The sequence below is a fragment of the Notothenia rossii genome (genome assembly GCF_949606895.1).
Source record: "Notothenia rossii genome assembly, chromosome: 9".
Classification (NCBI taxonomy): Eukaryota; Metazoa; Chordata; class Actinopteri; order Perciformes; family Nototheniidae; genus Notothenia; species Notothenia rossii.
The window spans coordinates 49,203,791-49,220,659 of NC_136907.1; the positions used below are offsets into that span (position 1 = coordinate 49,203,791).

General features: G+C 39.7%; 2 protein-coding genes across 5 annotated transcripts; one reads left to right on the forward strand and one right to left on the reverse strand.

Annotated features, from left to right (window-relative positions):
* Nucleotides 1–353: 353 nt before the first annotated feature.
* On the reverse strand, nucleotides 354–9,576 carry stk25b (serine/threonine kinase 25b). 2 transcript variants are annotated; one of them, XM_079647973.1, is made up of 11 exons: nucleotides 9,159–9,574; nucleotides 7,194–7,424; nucleotides 6,751–6,807; nucleotides 6,508–6,616; nucleotides 4,938–5,095; nucleotides 3,594–3,779; nucleotides 3,163–3,308; nucleotides 1,323–1,428; nucleotides 1,167–1,238; nucleotides 749–885; nucleotides 354–674 (listed from the first exon to the last, which is right to left on the reverse strand). In XM_079647973.1, the coding sequence occupies exons 1-11, from the start codon at nucleotides 9,186–9,188 to the stop codon at nucleotides 635–637; spliced, it is 1,272 nt and encodes a 423-aa protein (XP_079504099.1). In that variant the 5' UTR covers nucleotides 9,189–9,574; the 3' UTR covers nucleotides 354–634. The 2 variants fall into 2 exon arrangements, with proteins under 2 accessions (XP_079504099.1, XP_079504100.1); XM_079647974.1 differs by lacking the exon at nucleotides 3,594–3,779 and having other exon boundaries at nucleotides 9,159–9,576.
* Nucleotides 9,577–10,921: 1,345 nt separating this feature from the next.
* LOC307017981 (mitochondrial fission factor homolog A-like) lies at nucleotides 10,922–16,138 on the forward strand. 3 transcript variants are annotated; one of them, XM_079647989.1, is made up of 7 exons: nucleotides 10,922–11,055; nucleotides 11,674–11,892; nucleotides 12,013–12,191; nucleotides 12,839–12,930; nucleotides 13,071–13,241; nucleotides 14,343–14,418; nucleotides 14,978–16,138. In XM_079647989.1, the coding sequence occupies exons 2-7, from the start codon at nucleotides 11,679–11,681 to the stop codon at nucleotides 15,107–15,109; spliced, it is 864 nt and encodes a 287-aa protein (XP_079504115.1). In that variant the 5' UTR covers nucleotides 10,922–11,055; nucleotides 11,674–11,678; the 3' UTR covers nucleotides 15,110–16,138. The 3 variants fall into 3 exon arrangements, with proteins under 3 accessions (XP_079504115.1, XP_079504114.1, XP_079504113.1); XM_079647988.1 differs by having other exon boundaries at nucleotides 10,953–11,111; XM_079647987.1 differs by lacking the exon at nucleotides 10,922–11,055 and adding an exon at nucleotides 11,147–11,279.
* The last annotated feature ends 731 nt before the right edge of the window (nucleotides 16,139–16,869 follow it).

The following is a 16,869-nucleotide window of genomic DNA, read 5'->3' on the forward strand; positions in this document are numbered from 1 at the left end:
TTTTTTTGAGAAAGGAGGAAATTAAAATGGCAAAAAACGAATCAGACGTCAACAATTTACTGTCTTAACAAAAGTAATGTCAAATATGATTTGGTTTATTGAATTGATATTGTTTGATTTAAGTTATTCAATAATTGAAGAGATTACTGACGTCTCTGCGTTTGCTTTCACAAAATAATGCAGCTGTCCTTGCCATTATAAAACTGATAATATAAATTAAATTGTGTGTTTGTGCATTTATTTAACCATAGTGATTTCATTATGTTACGGAAGTAAACAAAGGAGTCCAATGGAGGCAATGTTTGTAATTGAGCATTAAGCAGAGCAAAACCAAGGAGACACTGAACAGGATGTGACATTTTCCATAGACTTTATTATAGTTTTTTCTTCTCAATCTAACAGGTATACACAACGCTCTAAATGTCATGGCTTTTTTGTTTTAAATACTCTCCGCTCTTAAAGGAAAAACTGTAAAAATATTTAATTATAACTAATTAAAAGATCTCTCGGGGGGACAGGACTGGGAAAGGTGCAAAGATACGAGGGTTGGGGTCTTCTGTGGTCCTTATCAGAGGCATAGGGGGGGTCTGGGAGACAGAAAAGGAAGGGGGTTGAGTTACATCCAGCTGGGCTTTCACCGTGAAGAAGGGGTGGTGTTACCATTTAAAGAAAACCTGGAAGAAGGACAGGAAGTGGATTAGTCACAGTACAATATCTCTGTTGCACAAAGCTCCTTCCACAGACCCACCTGCACACTCTCTCCATCATGTGTGTGACCAGGCGGTCGGAGATGCCTGGGCACGACTCCTCAGCCAGGTTGAAGGCGTTCTCCAGCTCCTCGATGGCTCCTACGCCCCCCCCACTCGCCCGCCGTTTCTCCTTCAACTAGTAGAAGAGGAACAATCTATTAGAAATAATCTTGTTTTTATGTGCAATGAAACACAATGACTGTCCAGGGCTTCATTTAACAAGCAGGTATTGGTTTGGTTTTCTCAGCTGAGCTTCACGCTTTCATGCTCTTTCCTTTTTAATTCTGACAAATATATAAGCTACTTGAACCGTAGTATATAATAGTATATCATCTGATTTTCCAGACACAATTTAGTACTCTGTATTAAAGGCTGTTCTTCTCTCAAAGCTCTACACTCCCCCTCCCCACCGCCTACCTCTCTGAAGATGGGTGTTACCAACGCAGACAAGCACTGTGACTTGGGTTGCCTTTTCACTGAGTCTCCTGACTGTTGAGAGGAGAAAGAGTGTCAGAAAAAAACACAAAAGATTGGACTCTGTGTGAGTGTCAGTTTGCTGTGTGTGTGTCTTACCTCTGAATCTGTGTGTGTGTAGCCTTTCTGTAATTTGCTCAGAGTTGTGGGTCGGACTGTGGGGAAGGTCCACATGGGACACGTGTCCACATCACCATCAGCATCCCTGAAGGAAGGACAGAAAGACAACAAATAGGTATTTAATATGAGGGACACAAACATGTATGGAATTATTTCAGTATGTCCACCAGGAGATTGATTGTGTGTGTGTGTATGTGTATGTGTATGTGTGTGTGTGTGTGTGTGTGTGTGTGTGTGTTCGTGTTCGTCTGTTTATGCCTGATCTCATAAACTACTGGATCCATTAGCATCATATCTTTGTGCTCATTTATGACTGTATGCTTAGGAACAAGCTTCAGTTTTAGACATGGTGTTTGGGTGACAGCTAGTGGAACTACGGTTAAAGCAGGAATAAGGGTTTCTGTTCAGAGGAAGCCAAGCGCTAAGGCCCCTTTCCCACTAAAGCAGTTCCAGGGCCAGTTCGGAGCTAGTGCCGGATTAAGCACCGGCTCTTCCCGTTTCCACCGCAGCAGGGCCGGATCTTGGCCCAGAGAACCGGTTCTTATCTGGCTCTGCTCGACTGCCCGTCCAGAAAACCAAGAACCAAATATGTCACACTTACGTCGGAGGCGGGTGCAGGGGGGCAGAGCAAAGTGACTAGAACGTGACCACACACTTATTTATAAAGTGAGGCAACACTAACCAAGTGTGATGCTGAACCACACTAATAAACATTGAATCCCCTCATTCTGTCGTTGTGTCCCTGAGACACTTCACCCCAAATGGCTCCTGTGGGGATTGTCCACAGTATTGAGTATGTAAGTCACTTTGGATAAAAGCGTCTAACAAGTAACATGTAATGGAATGGAATGGAATGGAAGAGTATAACGTTGGAGAAGTAGTTATTTAATTGAATCTGGCTTCGTATGATTAAAAGCAACACGATCATCAACCCGACGCAGTACCACATTGTTGTGGTTGTGACCGGCGTTGCTGAGAAAATCAGCCACGTAAATGGTGATGTCATGACGCAGCATCAGTCTGGCTCTGGACGGTGGAAACACAACTGGGGCTAAAAGAAGAACCAGTTCGGAACCAGAAGAGCACAAGCAAGGAGCTAGAACTGGAACTGGTTTGGTGGGGAAGGGGTATAAGTGCATTTTAACGTGAAACCATGATTTTTCAGATCATTTATTTTTGCTACCTTCAAAGACAAAGGCAAAGAGAGAGTGCATAGGCTTTTCAAAACTGAGTCTTTAAATCACCAGTTTATTTTGACAACGGTGAAAACTGGACTAGTCAACATTCTGTTGAGTTTGCATGAAGTGGGTTTTACCCTGAGCTAACAAAGGAAGTATGCTTCTCTTAGTTGGTGAAATAGAGAATTCAGAAGTCTGTGTATTTTGATCTTTAATAAGGAGAAAACATTTTGTGAGTTTATTAAGATTTTTTCTTTCTTTAGAGTAATAAAAGCTATTGGACTTGAAATCTAAAAGACGTGTTTGTGTAAACGTGTTCTACTCGCAGCCACTCAGAATAACTGTCTATTCCAGAAATTGAGGATAGATAATGGGTGATTTTCCAGAATAAAGAATAGAAAACCAAGCTCAGTATCAGCAATGAACATGTATGTAATGTTCCTATTAGCAATTGGAAGCCCCTTCGCTTAGTCTGATGCAAACTCTAATAGGCAACACATACATGTTCATTGCTGATAGCACTTGGTTGGTATCTTTGTTTCTAGAAAATCACTTATTTATCCTCAAATTCTGATGAGTTTTTAAGGTGGGTGTGAGTAGATCCTTTGGAACATGTTATGAATGTGTTTTTGCAGACTCACATATCCGAGTCGTCGGAGCTGGACTCCTCCCCGTGGCCCTCAGACTTCCAGCGGCGGTAGCGGTCGATGAGCTCCGTCAGGTAGGCCGTCTTCTTGGTGTAGCGCGTGATGAACTTGTGCTTTACGAGCTCTTTGGCTGTCGGCCTCTGTGCACGCACATCATACACATAGGCAGAAAAGAAGTTTACAATCAATGACTGTCTGTATAAGACTACACTGCAGTGGTGTCTCAAAAGCTAAATGCTAAGAAAGGCTGATGTGCTAATTTGCTAATATGACTACATTTAGTTTTTATATTTGAGAGAGCACAGATCACATTCTAAAACCAAATGGATGCCATCCAATCACACATATACTTTGTAGGAACAATGATCAAAGTCCGGGTCATGTCTGATCCGGGGGGGGGGGGGGGATGCAGGTATATTACTTACAAAACGAGGGTCTTTATTTAGACAGGCCTCCACAAACTCTTTGAAGGGCTTGCTGTAGGGGCCCTCAAGTGTGGGCGGAGTGTTTTTGGGGATGAGGAAGAGGACCCTCATGGGGTGGAGGTCTGAGTTAGGAGGCTCCCCTTTAGCCAGCTCGATAGCAGTGATACCCAGGGACCAGATATCAGCCTGAGGGGGGGAGACGTGGTAGGTAAGGGGTGTGAACTTAACATCAAATAAAATGACCTGGATTCAAAGGTTCTTCCAATGTTGAAAATGTCATGTTGTGTCTGCTTATCAGTAGGCTTAGGAGAACATTCAACTAATATGAAGATGAACAGTACATGTATAACAACTAAAAGATAATAACGTAAGTTATGCTAGTAAGGCAAAAAGCAGTGCTAAAAAAAGCAGTGCTAAAAAACAATAGTCAAATTGATCCTATGGGGAAATAACTACAAACTTTATGAAAAATAAGTCAATGTAAAAAAAAGGTGTCAAAGGTAAGAATGTAACCAAGTCATGTACAGGGAAAAAATACTAATGCAATAATAGCAGAACATGAAAAGAGTACAAATACAGATCACAATACCATTGACTATAACCTCATATCATCATTTTAAAAATGAACCAGACTCTGAAAGTCAGATTTTTATTCTAGAAATAAACATTAGTGGCTAGCTAATACAAGTTAATATAAGAATTAGTGATTGTCATATATTTGTGTAATCTTGTAAAAATATTCCTAGACTTTATATTTTATTTTTAAAAGATAAATAATACTTAAGAAATATGAACATTTCATGTCATGATCATCCCTTAAATATCTTGGAATAGTTTAACCTTACATTAAGTTAGGAAACAAGTTTTTTTGTGATTATCCCAAAGTGAGGAGGACTGATCCTTTATACTGGATCATTGTTTTAAATATATTGGAATTGTTCTAACATGACGCAAGCTAGTTAGCTTTTTTAAAGTGTTAGGGTTAGGGTTTTATCACCATCTGCAATAAAATCATTGTCTAATCCCTACCATCAGTGCCTTCAACAATAACTTTCTATTTATAGGTGTGATGTTCTACCAAAATGATTCATCTTTTCACCCAAAAGTGAGAATCTAAACGAAGCAGACATAACACAGTGCTCTCACAGCAGAAACACAGCTGTGTGTGTGTGTGTGTGTGTGTGTGTGTGTGTGTGTGTGTGTGTGTGTGTGTGTGTGTGTGTGTGTGTGTGTGTGTGTGTGTGTGTGTGTGTGTGTGTGTGTGTGTGTGTGTGTGTGTGTGTGTGTGTGTGTGTGTGTGTGTGTGTGTGTGTGTGTGTGTGCGCTCCAGACACTCTGCCTCACCTTGAAGTCGTAGGCCGACTGTTTGATCACCTCCGGAGCCATCCAGAAAGGCGTGCCCACAAACGTGTTCCTCTTAATCTGAGTGTCCGTCAGCTGACCTGCCACCCCGAAGTCCGCCAGCTTCACCTCGCCCTGCTCCGACAGCAGCACGTTGGCAGCTGGAAGAGGAGAGGGAGGAGGAGAGGGAGGGAGAGAGGGAGGGAGAGAGGGAGGAGGATAGGGAGAGAGGGAGGAGGAGAGGGAGGGAGGGAGGAGGAGAGGGAGGGAGGGAGGGAGGGAAGGAGAGAGAGAGGGAGGAGGAGAGGTTGTTCAAATACAAGGAATGGTTCACACAAGGAATGAATAAAGTGAACTTCTATCCTGCATGAAGGATGGGGCATCATTTGGAGTCATTGGGTTTTTTAACACCATATAAACGTCATTCAGGTGTATTTCTTTGTCAAAGTCTAACCATTTGACATTAGCTTAACAGATTGAAAGGCTAAAATAGGGATGGGTGGTATATGATTTCATTTTGGTTTGAGATAAAACACATTCACAATAAGTTGGTTGTGATGAATTTACAAAATCTTAAACATTGTGAGTGTCCTGCTACGAGCGATGGCCATCTAGTTTGCTTTTATTGCAATATAACCTCCTGCAAATTCACGTTTATTACTATGATGTACATATCTGCTATTTCGTTTCAGGTTTTGACTTATTGTGTTATTAACAACGTGTGCGTACTCAGCCATTCCCCCCCCTCACTTTATATGCACTATCTGCTGTTGTAATCATGTACATTTCCCCGTCGCGGGACACATAAAGGATTTCTGATTCTGATAACAGAATTGAAAAATAAATATAGGAATTATGTAAATACCAAATCACACAATATTGCTTTCAAATAAAAAAAAAGTCTCCTTAATTACTCAACTCTGTGTCCTTATTTATACAAAATGTAAGATACAAACACCTACAGAACAGCTGAGAAATGTTAGAGCTCACAGATGGTGTTCATACACTCATGCAGGCTGGTGGCATATTTCAGCGTGTGTCCAGCATCTGCTTCAGACTGGACACATGTTGTTCGCCGGTAGCTTTGACATCAAAGCATTTCAAGTTAATACAGAATACTGATGCAAATGAGCTCTGAACATCACTCTGTTGACATCTTTAAATGTCTTGTATTGTCTGTCCAAAACCCAAAGATAGTCAATTTAATGTTATGAACAGGAAAACGTCCTTATTTGAGAGGCTGAAATCAGCTTCTTTTTTCTGTTGAGCAACAAATCCATTAGGCAACCACTGTAGTAGGGAGGTGGAGAGATAATCTGTTACCATAACTGTACGGAAACATATTTGATTGGTGATTTAAGAGGCGCTGGATTATTTACAATGTATTATCTGTTTTATAAGTATGTTATCAATATCAAATGTTGAAGTAATCACTGTTATTGTCTATGCTGGTATATCAAAAATATCCCTACTCTGAATGATGAGAAGATATCTGGCTTTGTAGCAGGAAAACACTGTAGAATGATATGAATTCATATGTATAAGATGCTTAGTGATAGAGAGTGCTTATTACCTTTGATATCTCTGTGGATCTTCCTTTCTGAGTGCAGATACTCCAGCCCCTTCAGGATCTCTCTCAGTATAGTAGCAATGTACGTCTCTTCAAGAGGTCCTGGACGCAGCTAGAGAAGAACAAACAAATATATATATATTTTAAAAAGGTGGAAGTGAAAGAAAGAACCAAGAACTGCTCAAGGTTTCCTCATGCAAATAAAAACTTTTTATAAAAGCGATTTGAATATATAAGTCTTCTTACCAGATCCAGAGCAGATCCTCCACCTAAATACTCCATGATAATCCACAGCTTGGTCCCCTGACAGGAACAATATTAGATTAAAGACGTCCAAGATTATTATGATTTATTTTCAAAACTGCATTCAGATGAAATACTACGGAAGAGAACAAGAGCCAAATGTAATTTATTTTTGAAATACATTTCTTATTGTGACTTTTTCCTCAGAATTCGGACTTAACAGACAGAAATTATTTTGTAAGATCTAAAAAAAAAAATCACAAGTGGCCCAAATCCTCTTCCGTAGAAAGCATACAACACACTTTGTTTTGTTTTATTTATATTGTATGTAAAAAAAAAAATGTTGAAAGTACAAATAAATAAAAAGTTTTAAAAAATGTGAACGATTTGCCCTGACATGTTGATGTCTGCAAATAATCTGTATCACTTTTTAACTTGTGTCTCACCTTCAGGTATGATCCATAATACTTGGTAACGAATGGACTATCGCACTGGCTCAGCACCGTGATCTCCTGTTGAATGTCTTCGATCTCGTCCTCCGCCTCCTCCAGATCGATAATTTTAATGGCCACCACCTCCTTTGTGCGGTTGTTGATGCCTTTGTAGACCTCCCCGAAGGACCCCTTCCCGATCCGCTCCTGCTTGGTGAAGTACTCCTCGGGGTCCAACCGGGTATTCTGACCCAGTGACAGAAAGCATTGAATTATTATTAAGTGTTTGTCATGGTGACTGTAGGGGCTTATTTGTGTGTGTCTCTAGCGCAAAAGCATATGACTTGTTTTATATCAATGTCCTTTTATAGAAGGATCATTTCAAAGTGACAGTAGGGCAGGGCAATATATTGATATCTTGATATGAAACTACATCACTTCTTAGAAGGGCCCTAGTGTGCTTTTTGTGGATATCCCTTTCCTGTAGTGTGTTATAGAAGTTTCCGTGCATGGTCTGCAAAGACTAAAAGTCTGTTTTAATGTATTATAATATTAGTTAGGGTATCGAGACTATATGATGAGCTAACCCCGCTGCAGCATCAATCTTCTCATCTAACTCATTCCTAAATCTGTGGTGTTTTCCACAAGTTCTCCACATATACCATGGTGGAAAGGTTGGTATGACTTATTATTGCATAGTTGTGTAGTTATTCTTTCTTTCTTTCAGAGGGTTTGGTTTATTGTTGTTTTATTGGCATTTTATCAGACGATCAAAGTTCTTGCCCATCCCTTAATTGCTAACTAAAGGTTTTTAGAGGCCCTATTTCTTCAGGGTTTTCCCTTTCCTGACGTCTGTTCTATAGGTTTGTGTGCATGTAAGTGTTCTGCAAAGGTTATAATCCATGTGTTCCTCTCCCACACATTCCCCCCCTGCCTGAAACACCTTCTTTGGAATACTTTGTTTTCTTCTGTACATGGTGACATCACTATGTAACAATATGGTGCTTCTATTGGCTAGCGCTCCAACACATTGTACTTGATAGGCTAAGGGGCGGGAGGTCTCTAAGAGGTTGACCAGTCACAAGTATGACACAAATAAAGCACTTTTTGAACATTAAAGTAGTAGTTACAGTAGACTAGAGGCACAACATATACATATGAACCTCAGAATGAGCATAATAGGGCCCTTTTAATATGGCATAAGTGTTGTGTTGATTAAAATGCTGAAGTTATGCAATTTTCTGAACTGAACAGACTGTTTTAGTTGTTTTATTATTTGCCTTTACCAATTTGTTGTTATCATATACACATTACTATTGATTCTTTGTTGAAAATGTCATTGTATAAATGTTTTTTGAATCCCAAATGGTCAACCCAAAGATATTGTTGCAATAACGTAATAATACATATTCTCCATGTATCGACCCAGCCCTACATGACATCTGTTAGCCTACATAAAAATGATCTAATTCACTGCTGTAATATAAAAAGTTGATCTGATTCTTATCTGTGTCCATGAACCCATCTCTTCAGTCACTGCCTGTATAATAACTGGACTGTAGATCGAACTTTGTGCCAATATGTCATTCAAGTGACACCCAACTTATAGGTTCAGTGGTTTTCTCTTTGCATAACAGAAATGAGTTATCATTTAACAGAGTAGGAGAGGAGGCCCTTAATGAAGTCAATTCCTTTCAAAAATATTGTAATGTCTGCAGTATGTGATAATGGCAAGACTAAAACAATGGAGACATTTCAAACTTTACTGTATACTGTTATAAGGTCTAATGACATTGTTTCACCTGATGCTGCCGAAATAAATGAGTACATAAGTGTGTGTATATGCTAGGTTTTTGTCACTTGCATTGATAGCTTAGACCCCCTCCCCACCTATTAATGGAGAGCCTGACAGTCATGGGGGTTCGACTTGTCTTGGACCTTAAAGGGAGGTGACAGTCGGTTAAAAGAGGATTTTCGTACCTGGTTCTGCATGTCTCGAAGGTGTGCCATCCTCTCTGCCGGTTGGACGGGACCGGGACAGCCACAGCTCTGTCTTTCCGAGGTTACCGAATGGTCCTTTCGGGTGTTTCCTCCCCTCTTAGCTGTCTAGGAAGCTAGCTAGGTGGCTAGCCAACTAGATAAACACCCAGTCTGCTGGCTTTAACGGGGCTGTCACTCCTCGCTCTGTTTTCGGCCTCCGAGTCCAACGGAGGACTGAGTGGCCCGGCGAGACAACAAGCTGTTAACCGAGAGACTCCATTTGTGACGAACAAGAAGATGAAATGCTCCCTGCGTCTATAAATATTTAATTCATTTCAAGGAACGCTTAGCCTGTTGTTCATTTGAAGCTTGAGGAGGACAAAATAATGGCCCAGCCGGAGGACGCATGCGCAGTGGGATCCAAGAAGGTGGAATTGTGGGAGGTGTATTTCTAAACTGTCCATCCAAAATAACTGAAGAAAACACTTACATTTAGATGCTGTCGCAGACATTCATGATTAAAATATACCAAATACTTTAAGTAAATCTACTGAATTAAGTCAAATGTTTAGGTAAGTGTACTTTTTAAAATAGCCTATCTACATGTTATGCTACTCTCTACAGATGGGAATACTGTTATTTTTTACTCCACAACATTAGTTTGATGAATTTAGTTAGTAGTTAATTTTCAGATGAATATATATATATTTTTAAAAACATTTAATGAGTATTAAATGAGGAACATTGTATTGCTGTGCAGTAATGTAAACAACCCAAAAGTATAATATAAAAATATAATGGAATATAGAATAGGGTTAGCCTGATAACAACAATACATGTATCCTTACAGTACATGTGACTGTATACATAATTATTTAATGTTAATTTAAGGTGCTTACATTTAAATATTTTCTTCATTATACTAATACACTATTATACTAATGCAGGAATTTCACTTGTAACACAATTGTGGTTTTAGTCATTTATGATACTTCTATCACTGATACATATTCACGTGTGACTACATTTCAGCTGCATAGTGTCATGTGCCATACATGTGTCAAAGTCTAGTTTGAAGGCCCTTTTAGGTGCTGTCAATACTGTGCTAATACTTGATGAATATATCAGAATACATTCTTGTTTAATAAAATCAATGGGGCCCATACACATTAGCTTCATACTAGCATGAATGATGCACCTGAAACGTGTTGTATGTGTGAATATTTGTATTGAAAGCATTTGGAATAGCCCAGTTACTAGCATTCTTTTACAGTGTACCATGTGCATGTTCATTTTTTGAACTGTGAAGGAGTGACCTATTAACTCCATTCAATTATTACCAGTCAAAGGGTTGGGGTAGGCCTAGGCCATATGCTTATGTTACATATTAGGTTGTTTTCATTATATCTTTTGGCCGACTTCATCATCGTGACATCATAATGAAAAGCAATCCATCAACAGATTTTCTGAAAAAATTATAATTTTCACATCATTCTCTATTATAGTTCGTTGGTATGAAATGTCAGTAAACAATGAGGAAATTATGGGTTCTCTCTGCAAGTAAGGAATTGTTGTTATTCTGGTACAATACTAGTGTATTATTGTTATAAATACGTAAATAATATTTCGTTATTGTGTATGACCTAGGTCTGACAGTTACATAAACATTTTATTTGAACTAACTCATTTGAGTGTGATAATTGTGTGCGCTCGTTTTCTGATCCGGGTGCCCCCGACTGACGCGGGTCGGTTTGACTGACTGATTGAGCTCATACGCTCCGCCCCCGCGGACACGGAGGATATCGCTGGCGGATGTACACAAGCACACGCTAGTTTGAAGCGGTGTGTACCTCGGTTTCACTTGTCGTCCATTCCGGTTAATGCTGTTCATTTTGCAGTAAGAACAGCAATTTCACACATGACATTTTAACACCTGGTGCTAAAACCATAACGGTAAGTAGTCCTAGATTATAAAGCTGATAGAGCATTTGTATCTCTGCTACAGAGGGCAGTCAAGCCCTTAGCCTTAGCTAACGTGTTATGGTAAAGGCAACATTAGCTAAGGCTAAACATACTAGTGACATTAGCTACATATTAGCTACATGCTAGACATGGCTTCAGGTGAGGATTTTAATTCAATGACATTGACAACAACAGCTATACCTCATGTCAACGTTATGTAATCTCCTGTAACACAACGTGAAATGTATTATTTATTAGTTTAAGCTTATACACCCCCTACCTTCCATCATGTGGTTGGGTTTATATGTGGTTCCTCATGGGACATGCCCGGGCTACAGTATATTTTGGGGAGTACTATTAGACAAGCAACCTGTAAGCATGTACTGAAGTAACGTTATGTGTTATTGTAATCAGGTATAATGATACTGCTCTGTACTCAACACAAACTCAAGATGACACGACAGGCATTTCAATGTTTACAGTCTAACTTCTTACTTTTTCTGTTGATTATTTTAAACTTTTTTCCATATCTATTAATTGAATGTGTTTACAGGCCAGATGAGTGGGCCATACACCACCCTCTCTGCAGAGGTGGCAGAGATGAGCCGCATCCATTATCAGTTGGAGTACACAGAGGGCATCAGCCAGAGGATGCGAATACCTGATACCATCAAGGTGGCTTCGGGGAACCTTTCAGAGTCCCGACAATTTCAGCAGCCCCTGCCCATTCACACAACCATGATGCAGGTGCCGGAGAGGATCATCGTAGCAGGTGAGGACAAGACACACACAACTCAGTATGGAGAGCTGAAAGTCGACACACTGTTTGCATTTCACTTATCTAACCGGTCTAACCCGACCCTTTTTATTTAACTGTCCCTGTTCTCCACAGGTGATGATGGCGACTCTAACTTTTCTCGTCCTCGAGACTTGGACCTGATCCAATCGATCCCTCCCATGGACCTCCTGAACATGAAGGCCCCCCCACGTGTCCTCACTCTTGCAGAGCAGCCACTGGACTCTATGGAAACGGAACAAACTGCCGCTTCTCATAGCAATCCCAGCCAGGTGGTACGTTTTCATCCTTTGTATTTTTCAGTACAATTGATTGAATTGACTTGAAACTCCCCTCCAAGCTGTTCCAGGGCCAAAGAAACCCCACAATTGACGTGAAAAATGATAAAAACCTCAAGGAGTAACAGAGGAGGGATACATCTCCTAGGACAGACACACGTGCAATCGGTGTCTTGTGCATAGATTTGAACAAAACACATTGATAATCCAAATGACAAAAACCTCATGATTACTCATGATCCAGACGTATCCTTTAATACTTGCAATGAGCCAGGTTGAAGACAAGAAAAAAAAGAAAAAGAAACTCTGGGAATGATAACCTGGATGCTGCTTAGTTAGCATCTTTGGGATATGAGTTCTTAAAGATAGTGTTAAACTGGAACCCGGTTCCACAGCAGAGGAGTTTGATAGCTGAGGGCTCACAGAACATATTTAGTCTTTAACAAATATTGCGCTTTCTTCAATTTTAATATTGCATTTGTCCATATTGCGATTTCGATACAATTTTAATTAATAGTGAAGCCCTTCTAATAATCATAGGAAAGTATTTGCTAAATACTCGTTACATGCAAAATGTTTCTGGAGGCCTACTTTAACTTTTCATTTGAGCCTTACAACATGTCCAATCTGTGCATACTTTGTAGGCTCACTTTCACTCTCGGTCTCGGAGGGAGCGCAGTGCGAGTGAGAACATACATGGCCGCCACAGCTGTCAGAGCGTCAGAGGTGATGTAAGGTAAGCCCACATCTGAAATGCTTGTTATATTAATGTGTATGTTTTAAATAAACGTATTATATGTTATGCTCATTTCACATATCTGCTTTATAAAAACATCTTATCTCTTTACCGTTTCTCTCCACTTACCTCTCCGCCAGTGTAACCCCTTCCCCTTCTGCCCCCCCAGTCCGGTTGTGTCCCCCCCTCTGTTCCCCTGAGGATGCGCACATCAACCTGTTTACAGCTGCCGGCTTCATGTATTATATCCAGTCGACGACACGCCGGGCGTACCAGCAGGTCATCGAGGTGCTGGACGACACCCCCCGCAGGTCATCTGTCTTCCTCTGTCCCTGTCATTCTTAGAAAGCACTGGGATCAGTTTCTCAGGACAAACAGCTGGTCCCGGTGGTGGATTTCTAAGACAATTCCTGAAAATAGGAAACGTTATGCTCATGACAAACAGCAAACGAGTCGTCACAATTATAATAATAATTATACATAATAATACATTGGATTGTTATAGCGCTTTTCCTAATGCTCAAAGACGCTTTACATAAAATCAGAAACAGAAACAGTAAAATTGTGACTATTCTGCTATTAGAATTCAGAAAGTTAGTGCTTTGTTATTATTGCATATTTTTGCTAGTTGGGGTTTGCGTGTTGGCTCTTATTAAGGGCTTGGTGTTAAACAACCCTGGCAGACGGATCACTACTGGAAAGGCTTTGAGTGCAGGTGTGAGCTGGTCGGCTTTGAGTCTGTTATTATTTAAATATGAAATCAGAAGGTTCAAATCAATCATATATCAAATAGCATTATATCTGTATTTATAATTCATTGAGTATACTCGGACTGATTGATTACAGAGCTGCTCCTGCCACAGCCTTGTTACCTTTAGGAAGCTTCCCAGATGGAGCTGTAATTCAGGACAAAGGTACGGAGTATAGGAGTCTCTGAAGCAAGGCAGCCAAACAGGGCAGGAACATCTTAATGAATTGTACATTATAATAAAGCCATACACAGTGAACTTGTGCTGTCATGATGTTTGTTCAGGTTTTTAACGCTATTGTCCAACAACATTATATGGTTGGATAAATGTGTGTTGGACTGTTTCTGTAGCTATGCAGAAAGCCGCTGAGTTGCACTCATTTGAAGTATGTCACTGTTGGCATTATTCTAAATTGAAATATTTTGATCTTCAAAGGATTCAAAGGCTTTATTTTTCATATCAACAGTGTAGCTCCTCCAACACTGCAAAACAGAATATACTTAAACATAAAAGAAAATAACATTGAATATTGCATAATGGTGCAAGTATGTTGCAGTTATAAGAAAATAGAATACATATTCAAATGAACAAGAGGAAAGTCAAATGAATGACTGTATTGTAGAAAAATGCTGTATGCTTAAATCTGTGGATATGTACTCACAGGTCCCACCTAGAGCTGGCTCTGGATATAAACCCTGAGGAGTCTGGCCTAATGGACGCCTCGTCACTGCGACGGCAGGTAATACCTCTCACACGCCCAAATGGCTTCATCTGTCGCTGATAAGTGATTAATGTGCTCCTCATCTGATCAGGTGTGCATATTCTGCTTGTTGCAAGTATTCTCTCCTATTTTTAGCTTTACTATCTACAACTGAATTGTTACAAAGGCATGCTGACACAGCAAGTTTAGGTGTGACATATCAGAGGAGATACAACTGGCTTTGTTATATACTAGATGTACACAAACATCAGAAATACATTACAGATACAAGCAGTCATTACATCATGGGGCCAGTAAGAAATGACTTGACATATTATATTAGTGTTCACCTGATGACGTTTTGGGGTTTAATGTAAGTTTGTTTGATATGTTGTAATTTTCTAACACATGATCACACAAATATCAAAATGTTCCTTGTGTCTGTGTCGATTTTTAAATAAGGTCCTTTGACATCATCTTGCATACTTAATACTTTACTTGGAAACCAAATAGTGGTAATCCTTTGGATGTACTTTGACACATTCGACCCTTTTTTTTTTAAAGTAGATAAGGAAATGTTTTTGTGGTCATTATTCAGATTGTGAAGTTGAACCGCCGCCTGCAGCTGCTGGAGGAGGAAAACAAAGAGCGCTCCAAGCGAGAGGTGATCCTGTACTCTGCTACGGTGACTTTCTGGCTCATCAACACCTGGATTTGGCTCCGGCGCTGAGGTTTGGACCAGACCGAGTCTCCCAGAACACTGGAAGCCAAAGCAATTCCTTGTTAAAGGTGCAACCATTGAAATACACTACTAGTCTTTCCTTAAATTACAGTCAACCACAGGAAACTATAAAAACATTAGCAAATGTCCTCCACCATACAGAACTCTTTCTAAATCTCGCAAGTTCTATTTTGGGATTTCACTTCGGAATGTAAAGCCTAGCGCTGTCAAGATATGATCTTAAGCTGTGTTCACATGATAGTAAAACAGCTGTATGCTGGCGTATCCGTTGTGTTTCTATGGAGGGAGCAGTGCTGCCCGACTAGGCGGCAGAGCTACGCTCGGCATCGTGTACCACTTGAAATGCACTGTGCTCAAATTTCAAAAATAATTTCAAATTTGACCTAGTTACCGCTGACCATTTGTTACACACCCAATCAGGTGAGGGCTGTGTGTAGCGCCACAATCTAGCAGAGGAGGTAAGGAAACACAACTGACTGTTTTCCTCTGCGCCCAACTGCCCGTATCATTTGAATGCAGCTTGAGGCAGTAAAACATTAACAAAAAGTATTCAAATCAAGAATTCACACCTTGACATCTGGTTACAAAGTAGTTCTAATGGGGTACAATACCATTAGAACTAGAGGTAAAACTGAAAAGAAATGTGAATATCTTCAAATATCCATGTATGGATTTCACTCTTGCTAGACATGGCATGTTGACATTACAGCTGGATGTTTGCAAAAGGTTAGCAACTGCTTCGATGTAAAAAGCTGAACCTACATACAACACAGGTTCCTGTCATACAAATATAATTTAAAAATCTGAAAAATATTGCTAAATTATTTTGATATCGAATGATTGTTGAAAACATGTTGGTGCTGATACTGTCAAAAAATACAACGACATACTTTGAAGCTTTATTTGACAACATCAATAAAAGCTTTGAATAATAATAATTTGGTACAGCCATACACTTATCCGTAGGGAAAACTAAATGTGGTACCGGTAATGTATATAATAAATGGATCAAAACAAGGAATGCCTGGTATATTTCTCAACAAGCTTTGCTTAGCCTCCCTCACTTCATGATTATTTAGTGCAAGTACTACTGATTGCACATTTAAGCTTGATAGATTCTCTGTAAAGGATGTTACACTGAGGCTGTGAGCTGATACGCAATGTTTCACTTCAGGAGAATAATTATAAGAGGGGAACACAAGGATTTACTTCTGCCACAAATGTTTTGGGAACCTCAGACCTGGCCCATCCTGTCTGTTTGAAAAAAGGAAAAAAACTACCATAATAAAAGTGTCAAATTCAGATGTCTAAATCTAGAGATGCCATAACATTTACCCTGGATGTCCTGAACTCCACACACAAAACATTCATGTACAGCCTATTGATGTCAATGTTGTACTTTCTCCTCAATTTGTTTCTTTTACTTTGGATGATGTAGCTAACATGTCAACACAAATACTTAGGGTGGAGTACTAAGGCTCATCTGTGCAGTGATGTTTCTCCCTGCGATATCTACTTTTTCAAAGTTTTTGTAGTTATTTTTTTTAAAGAATTTGACCACTTGTGATTTACCTAAGTTACATAAGAGACTAAAAGCATGGACTGTGGTTTTATTCATTATATGGTGTGAAATAAATATTAGAGCTACTATTTGTACGATCATGAAATAGATGGCAATGTATACCGTAATTTATCACATCCAAAAATGTTGCTGTAACCAACTTTTTTTGTTAAACATACTACCTAAA